This window comes from Callorhinchus milii, unplaced genomic scaffold (assembly GCF_018977255.1).
Source record: "Callorhinchus milii isolate IMCB2004 unplaced genomic scaffold, IMCB_Cmil_1.0 Scaffold2, whole genome shotgun sequence".
NCBI lineage: Eukaryota > Metazoa > Chordata > Chondrichthyes > Chimaeriformes > Callorhinchidae > Callorhinchus > Callorhinchus milii.
Window position 1 is genome coordinate 603,040 of NW_024704743.1, and position 18,425 is coordinate 621,464.

An 18,425-nucleotide genomic window follows, 5' to 3' on the forward strand; every position below is an offset into this window, starting at 1 on the left:
ACTGCCCGAGCAGTCGCAGTATGGTAATAATCCTTAATGCTAATTATTATTAATAATAATAAACCCAGCGCCTCGCCAGGTCATTGAGATGTCTCAAAGCGCTTCACCGAATAGATTGTAAAGTGTAGTGACTGTATAATTTGTGGGCGAAACGGGTCTCAATCGACTAACAACCGACTGTTGGCAAACGGAGGCGTGTGTCTGTGTGTGTGCGTCTGTGTGTGTGTCTGTGTGTGTGTGCGTGTGTCTGTGTGTGTGTCTGTGTGTGTGTGCGTGTGTCTGTGTGTGTCTGTGTGTGTGTGCATGTGTCTGTGTGTGTGCGTGTCTGTGTGCGTGTGTCTGTGTGTGTCTGTGTGTGTGTGCGTGTCTGTGTGTGTGTGTGTGTGTGTGTGTGTGTCTGTGTGCGTGTGTCTGTGTGCGTGTGTCTGTGTGTGTCTGTCTGTGTGTGTGTGTGTGTGTGGAGTAAGGAAACTTGCCTGAGGTTTCTCTCCGCCCGGGAATCGAACCCGTGGTCCTCTCGCGTGCGAGGGAGTGCTCTGACCACCGAGCTACAGGACGCCACGTAGCAGGGATGGGGTGGCGGGGGGGGGATGAGTCTGAGCTCGCTGTGAAGTGTAGTGACTGCGTATTTTGTGGGCGAGATTCAAACCATTTGAGAGCGTCTGATGTTACCTCCGCTGTGGATCAGGTGAAAGAATTCTCTAGGGATAAACTGGCCTCGTTGACCGCCTTGTATGATGATAATAGTCCTTTCACGTCTGGAGGACGTCTCGAAGAGCTTCACAGGAGATGGTGCAGAGTGTAGTGACTGTGGGTGTTACGGGTGAACTCAGCATGGATTTTATCGGGGGGCCAGGACACCGGGAGAGAGAGCGAGAGAGCGGGAGAGCAACTCCCGACACTGCTTAAAAGAACCGATTTACGGTTTCCTTCAGTGCTTTCCTGACGCTGATTAACTCGAGGAACGAGGCAACACCCGCAGATGAATCAGGAGTGATTCTGGCGTCTGATTAATAACGAATTATTAATCATTCTAATAATGAATCCGTGGGCGCAAAACGGGGCAGTCAGTTTTTCGGAAAGCGGTGCCCCAACAAACGGCCACCGGAGCGGGCGACGAATTTTTTCGGGGGGAGATTGTCATCCAGGAACCCAGGGAAGGAAGAGAGAGAGAGAGAGAGAGAAAATCCCTTCTCTTTTCCTATAGAGTCGCGGGATCTTTAACGTCCACCGGAATAGGGAGAAGGTACTTTAACGGCCAAGGTCTCAGACCAAGGTCTCAGCTTAGACCTTAGGCGAGAGAGAGAAAGAGAGAGAGAGAGAGAGAGAGAGACACTGCACTGACCCCAAAAGACTCTAACATTGGAATTTGGGGGTTTGAGTTGGTTTTACCCATAGGTGGGGGTGTGTATGTGTGGGGGGTGGCGGCGGCGGTGGGGGTGGGGGAGGAAAGGAGGGGTAAGAAAGGGGGTGGGATGGGCAGGTGGTGCTGATGAGGGAACACAGTCCGGGGGGGGGGGGGGGACAAGAATTCAATCCTTGGTTAAGAGGTTCTTTGGAACGTTTGAGTTCTTGTCCCCCGTCACCACCATAACTCCGGCCGTTGGTCGTCTCAAAGCGCTTCACACGGGACGCGCGGCAAAGTGTGGTGACTGTGTAATTTGCGGGCCAAACGCGGGCAGCCAATCGCCCAGAGCAGTGTCTCCCCCCCCCACCCCCAACCCCCCCGGAATCAAGCGACCAAATTATTATTATTACTTTTTGGGTGGGATTATTAACCCCTCGAAAGCGATCCCCCAATAGACTAACAGCCGGGTTCCTACTGACTGCCGGTAAACAGAGGTGTGTGTGTGTGTGTGTGGAGTGAGGAAACTCGCCCAATGTTTCGGTCCCCCGCCCGGGCATCGTACCCGGGGTCCTCTCCCTCGCGAGGCGAGCGCTCCAACCGCTGGGCTACGGGACGGCTCGTCACCGCGTGCGTCCAGCTGGTGGAGCGCTCGGTTTACAGGCCGCGCCTCACGGGAGTGCCGGGCGAGTCATGTTTTTCCGCTGAGGAATTCTCTGTGAGGTGGAGCTGGAACCAGAAGAGGAAAAAATCACTCTTGCGAGTCGGAGTCCGGGCTGGTTTCCCGCGACCCGCAGCTGGGAAACATTACCTATTGGCTCCGAAACGTTCTTATATATGTATTATACTTTTTTTTTTTGATGGTTGTCGTTAATTTCGCCCCCGAAATACGCAGCCGACCCTCGTCCGCTTCCGTGGAGCGCCTCGAGACATCCCGTGAACGCGGTAATAAGGCGCGGTCTCGAAGGTAAGGGTTATCGCGTCTTTATTGACAGTGAGAACGGCCGCCGCATCTGATAAGACGCCTTTCACGTCTGGGGAGGGGCCACGTCTGTCCCGCGGGGTTTCGCTGGGGAAGAGTAGTGACTGTGTCAGCGCTCCGAGACGCAGCGCGGTGAGCTGTCGTTGTTGTGTGCACCGTCAGACCCATCCGACTGACCCCCTCCACCCCCCACCCCACCCGAAAAAAAAGTATTCTGTAGGCGGGCAGTCAGTTTGCTCACAGCGACATCCGAACAATGTTTTTCCCCCCAACTCCTCCCCCAACTTCCCCCCTCACTCCAATCCTTCCCCCTCTTTTTTTTTGGCTTTCCTTCCCCCCTTTCGCCAAATTCTTTCCTTCCTCTTTTCCATATCTGTCGTTCGTTCCTCTCCGCTCTCCTTCCATTAGTTTCTATTTTCCTCTCTCTCTCTCTCTCTCTCTTTCTCTCTCAGTCTCCCTCTCTCCCTCTGAGTCAGAAGGTTGTGGGTTCAAGCCCCAAAGTCGGGACATGGAATCGCACGGTCTACGCTGAGGCTCCAACGCAGCGCTGGGGCGGGTGGTGGGGTGAGTGGGGGGTGGGGGGGGGGTGGGGGGTGTCGCATTGTCGGAGAGCCGTCCTTCGGATGAGATATTAAACCCAGGTCCTGTCTGCGTCCTGTTCAGGTGGACGTTAAACATCACGTGGCGCTATGCGAAAAGAGGAAGGAATTTTCTCTCCCTGCGTCCTGCCCGACAATCCCGTTTTCTTTCCATCCCTTTCTCTGTGTCTCCCCCACACCCTCACTTCCCTCTCTCTCTCTCTCTCTCTCTCTCTCTCACTCTCTCTCTCTCCCTCTCTCCCTCTTTCTCTTTGGGTTGAAAGCTCTGGAGCGTTGTTGTGAGAGAGAGAGAGAGTCAGACTGAGCTGTGGGTCAGAGTGACATTCTCCGAGAAGCGTTGGCAGCTTTGAGGAGCGCCGCAGTGGGGAGGGGTGGGGGCCCGGAGCCACGGGGAGAAGGACACAAGGTCAGAGTTCAGATCCGAAAGGTGCCTTTCAAATATAACTTGTTGTTGTTGTTGTTGTTATCTCTACTGGTTCCTCGTAGTACCCTGTAGCACGTCAGCCTCTGAAGGTCCTATCAGCCGTATCCATCCACAGCCTCCGATCAGATTGAATCAAAATCCCCGGTTGGGAAAATGTAATATTTTCCGGTGGAAACCTGGAACTCTCCCCCGTGGCCCCCCCCCCCCCCCCCCCCCCCCCACCCCAAAGGCTGTGGATCCAAGGCTTCAAGGCTGAGGTGGATAGATGTTTGTTAGGTCGGGGGATCAAGGGATATGGGGCAAAGGCGGGTAATTGGACTTGAGGTACAGATCAGCCGTGGTTTATGGAATGGCGGGAAACAGGCTCGAGGGGCTGAATGGCCTCCTCCTGTTGCTATCTTCCTGTTGTTGGGGTGATGACGTCCCGTGGGGGAATATATTGGTCCCTTTACTCCACGACGACTGGGGGTGGGGTGGGGGGGGGGTGTGGGTGGGGGGACACTCCTGTCCGCTTGACAGCGCATACCGCGAAGGGCTTCGAGACGTCTCGAGGATTGTTACGGTCATTCGTATAATTCCGACAGCGAGCGGGGAGCGGGGAGCGGGGAGCGGGGAGCGGGGAGCGGGGAGCGGGGAGCGGGGAGCGGGGAGCGGGGAGGGGTAGAGGGGAGGGGAGGGCAGGAGGGGGGGAGTCTGCTCCGACTGCTCATCCGGTTTAACTTCATTGTTTGGAGTTTTGCGGCGTCGGCAGCACAGTAACAGGAGGGCGAGGATTGAGACACACAATGCACAGCAGCCACCACCCTTAGCTGCTGGGCACGGAGCCACCTCCTCCGCTCCTCTTCGCGGAGCCCCGTACTCGCACGAGTTGGGAGGACCCGGGTTCGATTCCCGGGCGAGCGGGGAGGAACTCCGCGCGAGTTTCCGCAAACGCGCGCGCGCACACGCACACGCGCACACGCACACACACACAAGGCTCTGTTCACCCAGCAGTGAGTAGGAATCCAGTCGTTAGTTTTCCTGGAGGGGGTAATAATAATCCCTTCATCCCCGTCCCCCACCACCAAAAAAACCTGCCGCGTTTCGCCCCACAAAATACACGCAGTCGTTCCACTTGGGGAGGGGGATGTCTCGACGGAACCCGATAAGGCCCTCCCATCAAACGCAAGGTGGGGAGGGAGAGAGTGCGGGGGGTGAAGGAGAAAAAAAGGGAGGGTGGGGTAGGGTGGGGTGGGGGTTGGGGGGGGGATGGGTGGGGGAGAATTTACGGCCCCACAAAAAATTCCATTGTCACAACAAAATGACATTCCAGCAATTGCGGTCGGATGTGTCACCGGTTTGTCTGTTGGATCAACAAAAAGCTCGAATCCCAATGCATTTGGGGTCAATGTCAATTCCCTCCCTCCCCCCCCCCCCCCACCACCACCCCCATCCCATCTCCCTCGCCACCCCCACCCCCCCCACACATCTCTCTTCCCCTCCCACTCTCCCCCCGCACCGCCCCCCCCCCGTACCCCCCCTTTCCTCTCCCCGCTACGCCTCAAAGGGAGATTTCGCTGATTTTCTCTCTCTCTCTCTCTCTCTCTTCTGCGAATAACATGTTAAACCGGTCACGGTCACCTGTCGACCCCTCCACCGCACCCGTGAGGGTTTCAGGCCACGTGGAGAGCTCGAGTTTGGTCTGAGACTAATCTGACGGAGGTGATTGAAGTAACGAGCGGCGGATGATTTCCGAGGGCACTTCACTCGCTGGGGTTTAAAACGGTCCGTGTAGAGGTTCCCCGAGAGCGAGCAATTAACTAGAAGGGTTCTGACGATTATAAAGAGAATCTGCAACGGGTTCCCGAGAGTCAAACGAGGCCCTAATCTTTTCAGAGGGATTGGATCACGGTTCATTGCTGAGCCCTGAAGCTCAGTGGTCAGAGAGTTCTCGCGCCTCTGGTTCCTCAGCGTTAAGTAGGAACCCGGTTGGTAGTCGATTGGCGGATCGCTTCCCAGGGGCAGTAATCCCTCGGAAAGAAATAACAAGTAATAACATGGTCGCTCAATCCACGGCTGTGTGTGTGGGGACGTCGCCGCGCGCAATTGGCTGCCGAGTTTCGCCCGCAAAGCGCACGGTCAATTCACTGTACGGCGGAGCCCGTGAAGGGGTTCGAAGGAGGAATTTTCGGAGATTGGCTTCTCGGGTCCCCAAATCGAAGACGGTTCGAGAATTCCTCGACGTTTGTTGCCGCCGCGATATCAAATGCAACGATTATTATTATTGTTGTTGTTGTTGTTGTTGTTATTAAGTGGGGTGCACGCTCCGGGAGAGAGAGATACAGAGCGCACACTCCATTCCTGACGCAGGGAGATTGCCGGAGGGGTGGGGGGGGGCTCAGGCGGAACTTGGAGGCTTTTAAACGCGGGGACGGGTTTCGATGAGCGTCAAATACGACCGAGAGACCGGAGGAACAGCTGAGGGACACGTTTCCTACGACGCCGGTATGTTAAGATTCCTGAAATTCCTCTGGCGGTTCACACCCCCTGAAACTCACCGTCTCTCTCTCTCTCTTTCTCTTTCTCTCTCTCTCTCTCTCTCCCTCTCTCTCTCTCTCTCTCGCTGCGTTCAGCTGCTGCGCAATAATAATAATAATAATCCTCGCATTTGATATAGCGCTTTTCACGTCGGGAGGACGTCCCAAAGCGCTTCACAGAACACACTGTAAAGTGAATTGACTGTATATTTGTGGGCGAACGCGGCAGCCAATTGTGCACAGCAATGTCCCACAAACAGTCGTGGATTGAAAATGACCAATTTATTATTGTTTTTGGTTTTGGAGGGATTATTATTAGGCTCTGTGTGGAGTAAGGAAACTTGCCCGAGGTTTCGCCCTCTGCCTGGAATTGAACTCAGGTCTCTCACTTGCATAGCGAGTGCTCTAACCACTGAGCTACAGGACTCCACAGTCACATGCACAGTCACTACGCTTCACAGCAACAAAAAAAAACCCCGCGAAGCGCTTGCCAGGCGCGCTCCGACACGAAAGGCGCAGAAAGTAGGTTAACGTGCGTCGGTCGGAGAGTCAGGTTGTAAGAGAGGAGAGAGAGAGAGAGAGAGAGAGAGGAAACGGTTATAAAACACAATACAAAGGGATTTACAGGAAGAGGGGCGGAAAATATTTCTTGACCCAGAGGGCGGGGAAGGAATGTGGATGTCTCTGCCACCAACCGTATCTGTGGGTGAGAGAGTCTGTACGTTCTTTTCTAACAACAGCAAATATTAACCGCAGTTTGCGTTTGCTTTGAGCCTTTCGCGTCGAGAGGAAAGGTTCGCCATCTTCTCACCCCGTCCGCAAATCCCTTCGCGTCCCGGGAATAGCAATGGTATCGTTGCGTTGTATTATATTACGGGTGAAGGTTTGGAAGGACAGGTGTTCGTAGGCGGTGTGTGTTGGAGTGGGACTGCAATTAATGTCTTGTGTTTTCTGCGGACAACATGGAGACGATTCGATCTCTCACTCGGGGTTAAATTGGGATTCCATCAGGATTCGACGCCATTGAATTGGGACGAACGCGTGTGTGAGCGTGTGTGAGCGTGTGTGAGCGTGTGTGAGCGCGTGTGAGCGTGTGTGAGTGCGTGTCGAGTGCGTGTGTGGCACAAGTGGCATCGCTCTCGCTCTCTTGAGTCGGAAGGCCGTGGGTTCGAGCCCGACCCAGGCGGACAGTTCGAATCACACCGTCTAAACTGGTCAGGACTCCGGGAAGAGAGAGAGAGAGAGAGAGAGAGAGAGACACACTCCCTTCGCTTTTCCAACAACACCCCCCACCCCCCACCCCTCACCCCCTCACCCCCCCACCCCCCAGTGCTGCATTGGAGCCTCAGCCGAGACCGTGTGATTCCAAGTCCCGCCATGTCTCGTTGACACGGTGCTGTGAGATGGTTTTTTTTCCGCCCGGGTACGTGTGAGACGTTCGGCCGCCATTCTTCAGCCATCGCTTGTCCACTCTTTTCCCCACCCCACCTCCCGACCCCACCCCCCAACCCCAACCCCCTACGCTCACTGCACCCCTCGTTGAAGCCCATTGTCCACGTTAATCTGCTCCGTCGGTCCCGGGCTATTCTGCTGCGGGACAGACTCCGTGTCGTCCACCTACGATGAGGTAAGGTGTCTGAGTCGAGGCGTGTCCTCGGGGCGGGGAGGGGGTGGGGGGGGAGCGGGGGGGGAGAACGTTGGCAGGACAGCCAACACTTTTATGGCTCCTTATCAGGTTTCGACACCTCACAGCAATAACAACTCTGGTGTCTGACACTGGGCTTTATCGAGCGGCAAAATGGCTCCAAGCGCTTCGCGGCACTTACTGGAACCCCCGGAGTGACTGTGCGTTCAAGCGGCCGCGTTTCATCCCCCCCCCACCACCCCCCCGAACAAAACACCCAGTCACTACTCCCCTTTACAGTACATCCCGTGAAGCGCTTTTGAGACGTCTCAGCGACCTGATAAGGCGCTGCATCCAACCCAAGGATTTTGCTATCATTATTATTATTACTGTCGTTGCTTTTGAGTGTAAAGGGGGAATCTCAGGGCTAAGTCTGGGGAGGAATTTGGGAGCCTCCTGTGCCCGGGGCGGGGAACGGAATAGGAAAATGAGGCAGGAAGGAGGGGGTTAAGGCGTGGTGAGTCAGCAACCGCAGTCCGAGAGAGAGAGAGAGAGAGAGAGAGAGAATTACTCACTCTCTTTCACAAGGTGTGCGAGCGAGTGAGCGAGCAATGGGAGGGAGGGAGTGGGGGGGCGGGGGGGGGCGGTGAGAGAGTGCGTGTGCGTGTGCGCGTGTGTGTGTGTTTGTGTGTGTCGTCGGGACACAATCAGAGGTGGAGAGAGAGAGAGAGAGAGAGACGGTGGTTTATTTTTTTCCTCTTTCCCTCCGTCTCCGTCAGAAGGCTCTGAAAACAGAGGACACGTTCAGCCCCAAAGGAAGGTCAGCGAAGCGACGCTGACTGTGTCTACCGAGGTAAGACCCCGGGGGGGGGGGGGGGGACATCCAACCACACACCCGCGGGTGGTTGGTGATAAAATACCAGAGGCGAGAGAGCGCGTGAGTGTGTTAGAGAGAGAGAGAGAGAGAGAGCGAGACATAGAAAGAAAGAGAGATCCATACCTACTTATAGGATCTTACAGCGCAGAAGGAGGCCATTCGGCCCATCGTCCCCATGCCAACTCTTCGAAAGAGCTGCCAACTAGTCCCCACTCCCCCGCTCTTACCCCAACTAGTCCCCATTCCCCTGCTGGGGGAGTGTGGACTAGTTGGGCTAAGAGCAGGGGCTGGAGAGGGGAAAGAGGGGGGCAGAGCGGAACCCGAGGAGAGTGGGGGGGGGGGGCAGGAAATGGGGCAAACCCCCACCCCACACGTTACACGTTCCAGTGTTTGATTGTTTCCCGGGTAGAGAAGGCTGCCTTGGGCAGCAAATCAGTTCCAGGCGTTGTATCGGGGACAGACAGCGAGAGTTGGAGCTAAACCAAAGCTTTATATAATAAGAAAAATTAATATTTTCCACTTCCACAGTTCTTAAGGGTATTTTCGGTGCTGGATGTGAATGTCCCCCCTCCTCCCCCCCCTCCTCCCCCTCCCAGGACTTTTTCTCTTGTTTTTCTCTCTTCTCTCACACTCTCTCTCTTTTTCTCTCGCTCCGTGGCTCTCTCTCCCTCCTCTTACGTCTCTCTCTCTCTCTCTCGCTCTCGGTCTCTCGCTCTTTCTTCTCTCTCTCTCAATCTCTCTCAATCATTCCCACTTCTCTTTCTCTCTCCTCTCTCTCTCTCTCTCTCTCTCGCTCTCGCCTATCAATCTCTCTCTCTATCTATCTCCCTCCTCTTTACCACACCCCTCTCTCTCTCTCTATCGCTCTCTCAATCAATCTCTCACAACCATTTTCTCTTCTTTCGCTCTCTCTCTCTCCTTTCTCACGCTTCTCATCTCACCTCGTCTTTATCTATCTCATCTTGCCTTTCCTCTATTCCTCACTCCCTCTCCCCTCTCTCTCACTCTCTTCTATCTCTCACTCCACTCTATATCTTTCTCGATCCTTTTGGGTGGTGGGGTGGGGTGGGGGGGTAAACAAGGTCTCCTTGGAGCTTACTTAACTGGCCCTCACACTCACACTCTGGGCTCCCCCCCACCCCCCCAACCCCCCACCCCAAGCCTTGGCTCTCGCCAACCTGCGCCCAATACTCTCTGGAATTAGGTAAACAGTGGGCGTCCCTCCAGGGGAGAGAGAGAGAGAGAGAGAGCGCATTCCATTCCAACCATCTTATCTCTGGGATGTCCATGTGGTGGTGGGAGGCGGTGAATTCTCAGATCGGTTTGGAAGCCGTTAAGCATCGGTGATGGGTTTCCGTGTGTGTCAAACACATGGCTGACCAAACCAAACCCTCTCTCTCTCTCGTCCTCACCCTCATGTCCATGGGCAAGGACTCTTCTGTTCAGACCCATTCCCCAACCCCCTTCCTGAACTCTTTCAATTTCACTTGCACTCCACTTTCCAGTAGGTTGCTCTGAGATGCACTCAAATTGTTATCATTCGGATAACCTTCCTCACTTTCCCGGTTACTTTTGTGACGGTAGGGAAAAAAAATGGAGCCGGGAATCAACTCAACCCAACTCAACAGCCACTCAGTTCCTGTTGAGCCAAAGCCCTAACTAACGGGGAGGGCGATCCTAGCTGGACACGTGCTCCTAATGGCCAAGATATGTGTGGGTTTAGCTGCTTAGACTCCAACGCACACTCTGGAGGGTCCGCCCACCCCCAACCAAAGCCTTGGCTCTCATCAACCTGCCCCATCCTTCCTCTCTTTTCAATCACGACTGAAGAGCTTCCTCTTAGACCATGCTTACAGTCACCTCCTCCCTGCCCACCTCCTCCGGCTTGGCGTGATGGGTTTCTACGTGTGTCCGGCTGACCAAAATTCCGATGAGGATTCCCTCTTGGACATAGCTTTCAGTAGGGAATTGGATAAGGTTCTTGACAAGGAAACAAAAATGTGCAAGGATATTGGGTAAGAGAGCGGGGGCTGGGGGGGGGGTGGGGGGGGTGAGGGGGCGGGAGTGGAACTAGTTGGGTAACTCTCCCAAAGACCTGGCACAGGCACGGTGGGCCGAATGGCCTCATTCTGAGCTGTAAGCTTCTAACGATTCTGCGGTCGACTGGGGCTTCGAGATCAGAGGTGTTTGCTGGTATCATCTGCAGCGAGGAAGGTCAGAGCGATTGATATAGGGTGTAACCCCCTCCCTCCCCTCCCTCCCTCCCTCCCTCCCTCCCTCCCTCCCTCTCTCACCCCCTCTCTCCCTCTCTCTTCCCCCCTCTATTTTCTCTCCCCCTTTTCGGTCTTGTGGGTTTCCACATTCCTTCTCCTGCATTGCTGTCGTTACTTAAAGGGGCAAGGCTGTTGAGGGAGGAGTATTCGAAACGATGCGGTTAATCCACTTTACAGTATATTGAGGAGTCCTGGGTCCTGAGCTCAGGGGTTGGAGCACTTCCCCTCGCAAGGCGGGAGGACCTGGGTTCGAATCCCGGGCAGGGAGAAACCCTGGGCAAGTTTCCTTACGCCGCCCGCCCAGCTTACCCAAGCCGTCCGTTAGGAACCTGGTTGTTCGTCAATCGGGGTAATAAACCCCTTAGAAAAAAATCGGGGTCACTTATTTAGGTGCCCTTTTTGAAAAATAATACTCTCGCCGCTCAATCCGCGACTGTCGGTGGGGGGCGACGCTGCTGTGCGCCACTCGACTGCCGCGTTTCGCCCGCAAAACTATACGCTCGGTGAGTTTCGCAGTGAATCCCGTGAAGCGCTTTGAGGCGCCTCTCAACGGTGTGATAAGGCGCTGCACCGAACGCGAGGGTGACTTGCGTATCAGGATCCAGAGACGCGCAGCGTATAGTTTGGGGACGCGACATGTCAAGCGACTGACAGGATGGTGGAAGATGAACTGGACCTCGGGACCTTCTCTCGTATTCCACCAAATTCCCTTTTCAAAAGAGTCCGCAGGCCTTCGCCTTCGCCTTCGTCTTCGCCTTCGCCTTCGCCTTCGCCGCAAGAGTTTGTGGCAGAGAATTCCACGGACCCAACCGCCCTCCGTGCGAGAAACCTCTCCTGTAATCGTTTTTGTGGTGGCCTTAAATTTATTCCCGCTTGTGACTGATTCACCGACCAGCATAAATAACCTCTGCCCACGACCTTTATTTAATCTTGAAACGCCTCAACTGACCCTCAGCCCCGCACGACGCTCCCCTTCCCTCCCCCCCCTCCCCACCCTCTAAATCCTCGCCAGATTGCACTAACTTCCTGCTGGTACTTTGTGGAGTACTGTAGCTCAGCGGTTAGAGCCCGCGCCTCGCAAGCGAGAGGAACCGGGTTTGATTCCCGGTCGGGACAAGCGCACACACACACACACACACACACACGCGTGTCAGTTTACCCAGCGGTAAGTAGGAACCCGGTGGTTAATCTATTGGCGGATCACTCTCCGGGGGGTAATAACCCCTTCAAAAAAAGAATAGTGTTTTAGTCACTCTATCCGCCGCTGTTCGTGGGACGCTGCTGTGGCGCAATTGGCCGCTGTGTTTCGCCCACAAAATAACACCCTTTGCGGTATATTCTGCGAAGCGCTTCGAGACGTCTCAGTGACGTGAGAAGGCGCAGTGGCAAATGCAAGGATTATTATTATGAGTAGTGGTAGTATTATTATTATTATTATTATTATCGAGTTGCCTCGTGAATACATTGACGCCTTTTTGCTTCCACATTGTCACCGCTTCCCGCGGTGAGGAGATACTGTGTCTGCCCGGTGTTTCCATGTTAAGTACAATGCGCACAGGAAAGACAGGTTTTTCGCAGCCTTTCCTTATGTAAATACTGCGCTGAAATCAGGCCACACCTGCAGTGAATGCTGGAGGTGTGGGTGGCGATGGTGGGGGGGCGGAGGGGTGCGGAGGGATTGAGGGAGAGAGTTGTTCCACAGCTCTTCAGTCTTGAAAACAGACGACTCAGACAGGAGCAGGTGGATTGGTGTGAGAGAGCCGGGGGGGGAGTGGGGCTGGTGGGGGGTAGAGAGAGCCGGGGGGGGGGGGGGGGGGCTGGTGGGGAGGTAGAGAGAGCCGGGGGAGTGGGGCTGGTGGGGGGGTAGAGAGAGCCGGGGGGAGTGGGGCTGGTGGGGGGGGGGGTTTAGAGAGCCAGGGGGGAGTGGGGCTGGTGGGGGGGGGTAGAGAGAGCCGGGGGGAGTGGGGCTGGTGGGGGGGGGGGTTTAGAGAGCCAGGGGGAGTGGGGCTGGTGGGGGGGGGTAGAGAGAGCCGGGGGGGAGTGGGGCTGGTGGGGGGGTTGAGAGAGCCGGGGGGGGAGTGGGGCTGCCCCTCCCTCCCCTACTTCTCCCTTCCCTACTCTCCCTCTCCTTTCTCCCCTCATCCTCTCCTCTCTCCTCTCCTCTCCCCTCCCCTCCCCTACTCTCCCTTCCCCTACTCTCCCCTCTCCTTTCTCCCCTCGCCCCTCTCCTCTCTCCTCCTCTCCCCTCCCCTCCCCTACTCTCCCTTCCCCTACTCTCCCCTCTCCTTTCTCCCCTCGCCCCTCTCCTCTCTCCTCCTCTCCCCTCCCCTCCCCTACTATCCCTTCCCCTACTCTCCCCTCTCCTTTCTCCCCTCGCCCCTCTCCTCTCTCCTCCTCTCCCTCCCCTCCGCACCGCCTCACTCTCCACACCACATTGGTGCCTTCGTCCCAGTTTGGAGTCCTGTAGCGCAGTGGTGAGGGCACTCGTCTCGCCAGCCAGAGAGGGCCTGGGTTCGATTCCTGGTCCCAGGGCGAAACACTGGGCAAGTTTCCTTATTCCAAACAGATTCCAACCAGAACCAGGACAATCTGTTGTCCACCGCAACCATTGATTCTATCTAACCCCTCTCTCTCTCTCTCTCTCTCTCTCTCTCTGTGCCGTTCCGTTCCCGGCAGCCAAAGTGGAGAAGAAGAAGTTTGATGTGACCTTGTTGTACGCTGAGCCTGAGTTGGCAGCTCATCAGAGGATGGTGGACGATGGATCTGGAAAGCTGGAGGTAAGCCCTGCAGCTCAGTGGTTAGAGCACTCGCCTCGCGTGCGAGAGGAACAAGGGGTTTGAATGCCGGGCGGGCGGTGGGGGGTGGGTGGGGGGGGCGAACCCTCGGTTTCCTTACTCCACCCACACGCCTCTGTTCACCCGGTAGTCAGGAGGCAACCGGTTGTTAGTCGATTGGCGGATCGCTTTCCGGGGGTAATAATCCCTTCAAATAAAAAAATAATAATAATAATTTGGTCGCTCGATCCACGGCTGTTTGTGGGGGAACCCTGTGATCGGCTGCTGCGTTTCGCCCACAAAATATACCGCACCGCAACAAAATGACACCTGTAAAAGCGCCTTTCACGGCGGGAGGGCTTCCCAAGGCGCCTGTAAGGTGAATTGACTGTATGGTTTGCGGGTGAAGGGGTTTGAAGACGAGCGGGAGAGGATCTCGAAATCGATCCATTCGGTGATAGGGAGCCAGCGGGGCCTGGGCAGGAACTGGTGAGGGGGTGGGGTGGGTGAGGAGTTCCGTGTGGGTGAGTGTGCGGGCATCGGAAATTTGGATGAAGTGGATCTTGTTGGTAGTGGAGCTGGGGAGGCCAGCGAGGAGGGGGCTTTCGAGAGGTAGGGTATAACTTGAATGGACTGACTCTGTGGCTTGGCTCAGATCTGGAGGATCGAAGACCTGGAGCTGGAGCCTGTGGACCCGAAGACTTACGGTCACTTCTACGGTGGAGATTGTTACCTGGTTCTCTACACCTACATGAAGGGGCATAAACCGGCCTACATCATCTACTTCTGGCAGGTGTGTGGGCTTCCCTCCACCGCCCCACAACCCCCCACCCAACCACCTTCCCCACCCACCCATCCACCGCGAGCCTTGGCTCTCGCCAACCTGGCCTAATACTCTCCCTAACAACCTGTCCGCTCCCTCTCCCTCCGCTCGGCCTGCTCTACTGTCGAAGGTCAGGTCTTTCAGCCTCTCCACCCCCATCCTCTGGAACTCCATCCCGGAGACCCTCTGCCTCGCCCCCCCCCCTCCCCCACCCCTCCCTTTCCTCCTTCAAGGCCCGTCTCAAGATCCTCCTCTTCGAATGTGCCTTCGGTCACCTTCCCACCACCACCACCTCCCACCCTGCGCTTCACCCACCTCGACTCCAGCCCGCAGCTCGGGTGCAAACCCTTGACGGTCCCAGCGCCTTGGGACGCCCTCCTGACGATGAAGTGCTGCCGTGTGAGCGTACGTTGCCGTTGTCGGTGGTTGTGTCGCCGCTCTGCGGGTGCGTAACGTGCTCGGCTCTGGTCCCCGCAGGGTCTCCACGCCACCCAGGACGAAATCGCGGCCTCCGCCTATCAAGCCGTCAACCTGGACAACAAGTACAACGACGAGCCCGTCCAGGTCAGGGTGGTGATGGGGAAGGAGCCACGGCACTTCCTGGTTATCTTCAAAGGGAACCTCGTCGTTTACCAGGTGCGTGTGTGTTCATGTCTGTCTCCAGATCGCCCCGGTGGCTCCCACCTTTTGGAACACCATCCCACGGTCCATTCGCCGAGCCCCTCCACCCCCACTCTCGCCTCCTTCAAAGCCCACCACCCTCCTCTTCAGCCACCCTCCTTCTACCCACCCCCCCATCCTCCCTGCCCTCCGTCCCCTCCTGATCCCAACCGCCCCCCATTCCCCACCCCACCCCCCCCCAGCTTTGATCCAAATCCCTGACTATCCAGCGCCTTGGAATGTCCTCCCGACGCAAAAGTTGCCGTGTACGTGTCACGTGTTGCTGTTTCGTGAAGCGTTCGAGTTGTTAAACCGTAAACCTCACATAACTCTTTAGGCGCTGTATCAAACGCAATAATAATAATAATAATGAAGACGTTCTTTTTTTCTTCCTTGTGCTTGGGCTAAAACCATTCCCAACCCCCTCCCTCTCCCACCTTCCCCCCCTTCCCCCCCGACCCCAATCCCATCCCATCCCCAATCCAGGGAGGAACGGGTCGCCAAGGAGGGCAGGTGGCGGAACCCCCGGTCAGGCTCTTTCAGGTCCGGGGTACGGATGAGATGAATACCAAAGCCACCGAGGTGCCCACCCGCGCTTCCTCCCTCAACTCCAACGACGTCTTCGTGCTCAAGACAGAGCAGACCACCTACCTGTGGTGCGGGAAGGCAAGTATCGATGTCCCCTCCGAGCCGGGCTCAGTCGCTGGCACCATCGTTGCCTCTGAGTCAGAAGGTTGTGGAGTCCCAGCGGTCAGAGCCCTCGCCTCAAAAGCGAGAGGACCCGGGTTTAATTCCAGGGCAAGGGAGGAGGGTGAAATGTTGGCCAAAGTTTCCTTACTCCACACACACACACACACGCATATCGCCCACAAAATGCACAGTCACTACACTTTACAGCGTGTCCTGCGAAGCACTTTGAGATGTCTGGAAGACGCGATGAGGCGCCGGGTCAAACCCAAGGATCATTATTATAATTATTGTTGTTGTTGTCGGTTCAAGCCCCACGTCGGGACTTTGAGCTCACAGTCCAGGCTGACGTTCTCGTCCAGTGGGGTGGGGGGAGGAGGGGGGGCGGGGAGGTTGGGGTTAGGGTTAGGAGGGTGGGGGGAGCATTGTCGGAGTCACAGTCCTCGGGATGTTGAAGCCGACTGTGCATGTTCTGCTGGACAGTCTTCCCCACGGTGAATAGTCCTTCAATCTCCTCAACCCCCCATCCTCCGTTTCCTCAGGGATGCAGTGGAGACGAGAGAGAAATGGCCAAGTCGGTGTCCAACAACCTGTCCAAACGAGAGAAACAGACCATTCTGGAGGGGAAGGAGCCGGCCGAGTTTTGGCTCTCGCTGGGAGGAAAAGCACCTTACGCCAACGACAAAAGGTACCGGCTGATTGCGGCGGCGGCAACAACAACAACAACCACCACCACCACCACCACCACTTGCATTTCGGTGACCCTCAGCGCGCGCTGGACGAGCAGGGTCTTCAGGTGCGATCTGAAGATGGCCACGTTGGAGGGAATGGGACAGGGAGCTCCGGAGCGACTAAAAGCACAGCCGTCGATGGTGGAGCGGAGGTGGTGGTGGGGGGAGGGGGGGGGTGGGAAACGAGAGAGCTGCAGAGCCGAGCGAGCGAAGGGGGTCGTGGACTTGCGTGGATGTGGGTGTGGGCTTGGAAGGGTTGACGGAACAAGGTAGAACAGGTCCACGGGTTGCAAAGGGTCCATTCTCCTCTCCCTCGCTATTGGGTACAGTTATCCCTTCGGATAGTGCAGCGGTTAGAACCCTCGCCTCGCGAGCGAGAGGACTTGGGTTCGACAGCTCACTGTCGATAAATATCTTTCATATTTATAGGCCTAAGAAGTCGGGAGGACATCCCAAGGCGATGGGATGCCTCAGCGAGCTGACAGCGTGCTGCGGGGAGTGCCAGAATTCTTACTATCATTATTTATCATTAATTCTTATTAATAATACTGTAACGCTTAGGTTTCAGGAAGAGGACTGTGCGGTGGAGCCCCGCCTGTTTGAGTGCTCCAACCAGACCGGGCGCTTCATCATGAGCGAGGTCAATGATTTCACCCAGGAGGACCTCGATGAGGAGGATATCATGCTGCTGGACACGTGGACCGAGGTATTGGTTGGCTTACACACGCCCCGCATCAGGCTCCGAGACAACCCTCCTCTGGTTCTTTTGCCAATTATCTTCCATCTGTGTCCCCTGCTTCACCAACCCATCGGCCGGAGGAACGGTTCCTCCCCTATCTACTCTGATCATTTAGTAAATCTTTCCTTAACCTTCTCCACTCTTGTGGAGAACGTCTCTCGTCTCTTCTCTCGTCTTCTCCGTGCCTTGGCTCGTCTTGGCTGGTACCCAGTGAGGGCTCAAGCCCGGGCTTGTCAGATGTCAAACGGCCAGCTGGTGACTAGGCCCCAAGGTGACATGTTTGGCAACGGAATGTGGGTATCGAGTCCCCCCCCACCCCACCCCGCCTCTCTGTGACGGTCTCTAGTCCCCGGTTCCTGAGCCAGGAGGGGCCGCAGTGTCCCAGGGCACTCACGGCTGATGGCCGCCCAGCCCCGGCCCCGGCTCATCCATCAGCAGGACCTGGAAGGGCCGACCAGTCACTGGGGTCAGGGAATCCTCCCCCTCGGCTCCTGTTAACCCCACAGCCAAAGACCTAACTAACGGGGAGGGTGTCCGAGATCGACAAGCATTGGGAAAGCTTGGCCAGACAGCGCTCCCTCCCCCCCCCCCCACACCCCCCAAGCCTTGGGTCTCACCAACCTGCGCCTAATACTCTCCGGAATTAGGTAAGCAGAATGCAGTAATACATTATACATGTATGCCTACTTACATATGGACTCACACACATACAGATACATACAACGTGTATAGACAATAAATACACAATACACATACTTACACACAAACATACACACGCGCACATACACTCACCTACACAAATATACACGCACATACATATACACATACATACACACATGTATACCACATGCATACATACATACACACATACATACATACATACATACATACATGCACACATACATATGTATGTACACACACACACATACACACACACACACATACTACACATACAAATATATACCCCACACACACATATATATAACAGACGTACATACAAAAGAAAGATATTGAGAGGTTTTGGGGGAGAAAAGGGAGTGAAATGGGATTATAGATCTTCTGTGATCTTATTAAAATGGTGGCACAGACTGGATGGGCTGAATGGCCTCCTCCTGCTCCTGCTCCTGTTCAGACCTGTGTTTTCCTCGGCAGATCTTCCTGTGGGTGGGGATATCGGCCAACGACTACGAGAAGAAGGAAACTCAGAAGTCCACCAGCGAGTACCTTCAGTGCCACCCGGCTGGCCGCGACATGGACACCCCCATCATCACCGTCAAGCAGGGCTTCGAGCCCGCCACCTTCACAGGCTGGTTCCACGCCTGGGACCCCCACAAGTGGAACGTAAGCCACACCCCCCTCCCCGGAGCTGCA

At 55.8% G+C, this 18,425-nt stretch overlaps 2 protein-coding genes across 2 annotated transcripts in view; both read left to right on the forward strand.

Moving 5' to 3' along the window:
* The first annotated feature begins 5,770 nt into the window (after positions 1–5,770).
* LOC103173327 (villin-1) overlaps positions 5,771–18,425 on the forward strand; it is a 24,200-nt gene continuing 11,545 nt past the window's right edge. The window contains exons 1-8 of the mRNA XM_042332519.1: positions 5,771–5,834; positions 13,317–13,417; positions 14,070–14,207; positions 14,715–14,873; positions 15,384–15,563; positions 16,127–16,272; positions 16,877–17,021; positions 18,207–18,395. Of these exons, the coding sequence (XP_042188453.1) occupies positions 5,771–5,834; positions 13,317–13,417; positions 14,070–14,207; positions 14,715–14,873; positions 15,384–15,563; positions 16,127–16,272; positions 16,877–17,021; positions 18,207–18,395 (1,122 nt within the window). The remainder of the gene's footprint in view (positions 5,835–13,316; positions 13,418–14,069; positions 14,208–14,714; positions 14,874–15,383; positions 15,564–16,126; positions 16,273–16,876; positions 17,022–18,206; positions 18,396–18,425) is intronic.
* Positions 17,671–18,425, forward strand: part of dlec1 (DLEC1 cilia and flagella associated protein) — a 58,671-nt gene continuing 57,916 nt past the window's right edge. Inside the window, exon 1 of the mRNA XM_042346911.1 lies at positions 17,671–17,701. The gene's annotated coding sequence lies outside the window, so the exon portion shown is untranslated. The remainder of the gene's footprint in view (positions 17,702–18,425) is intronic.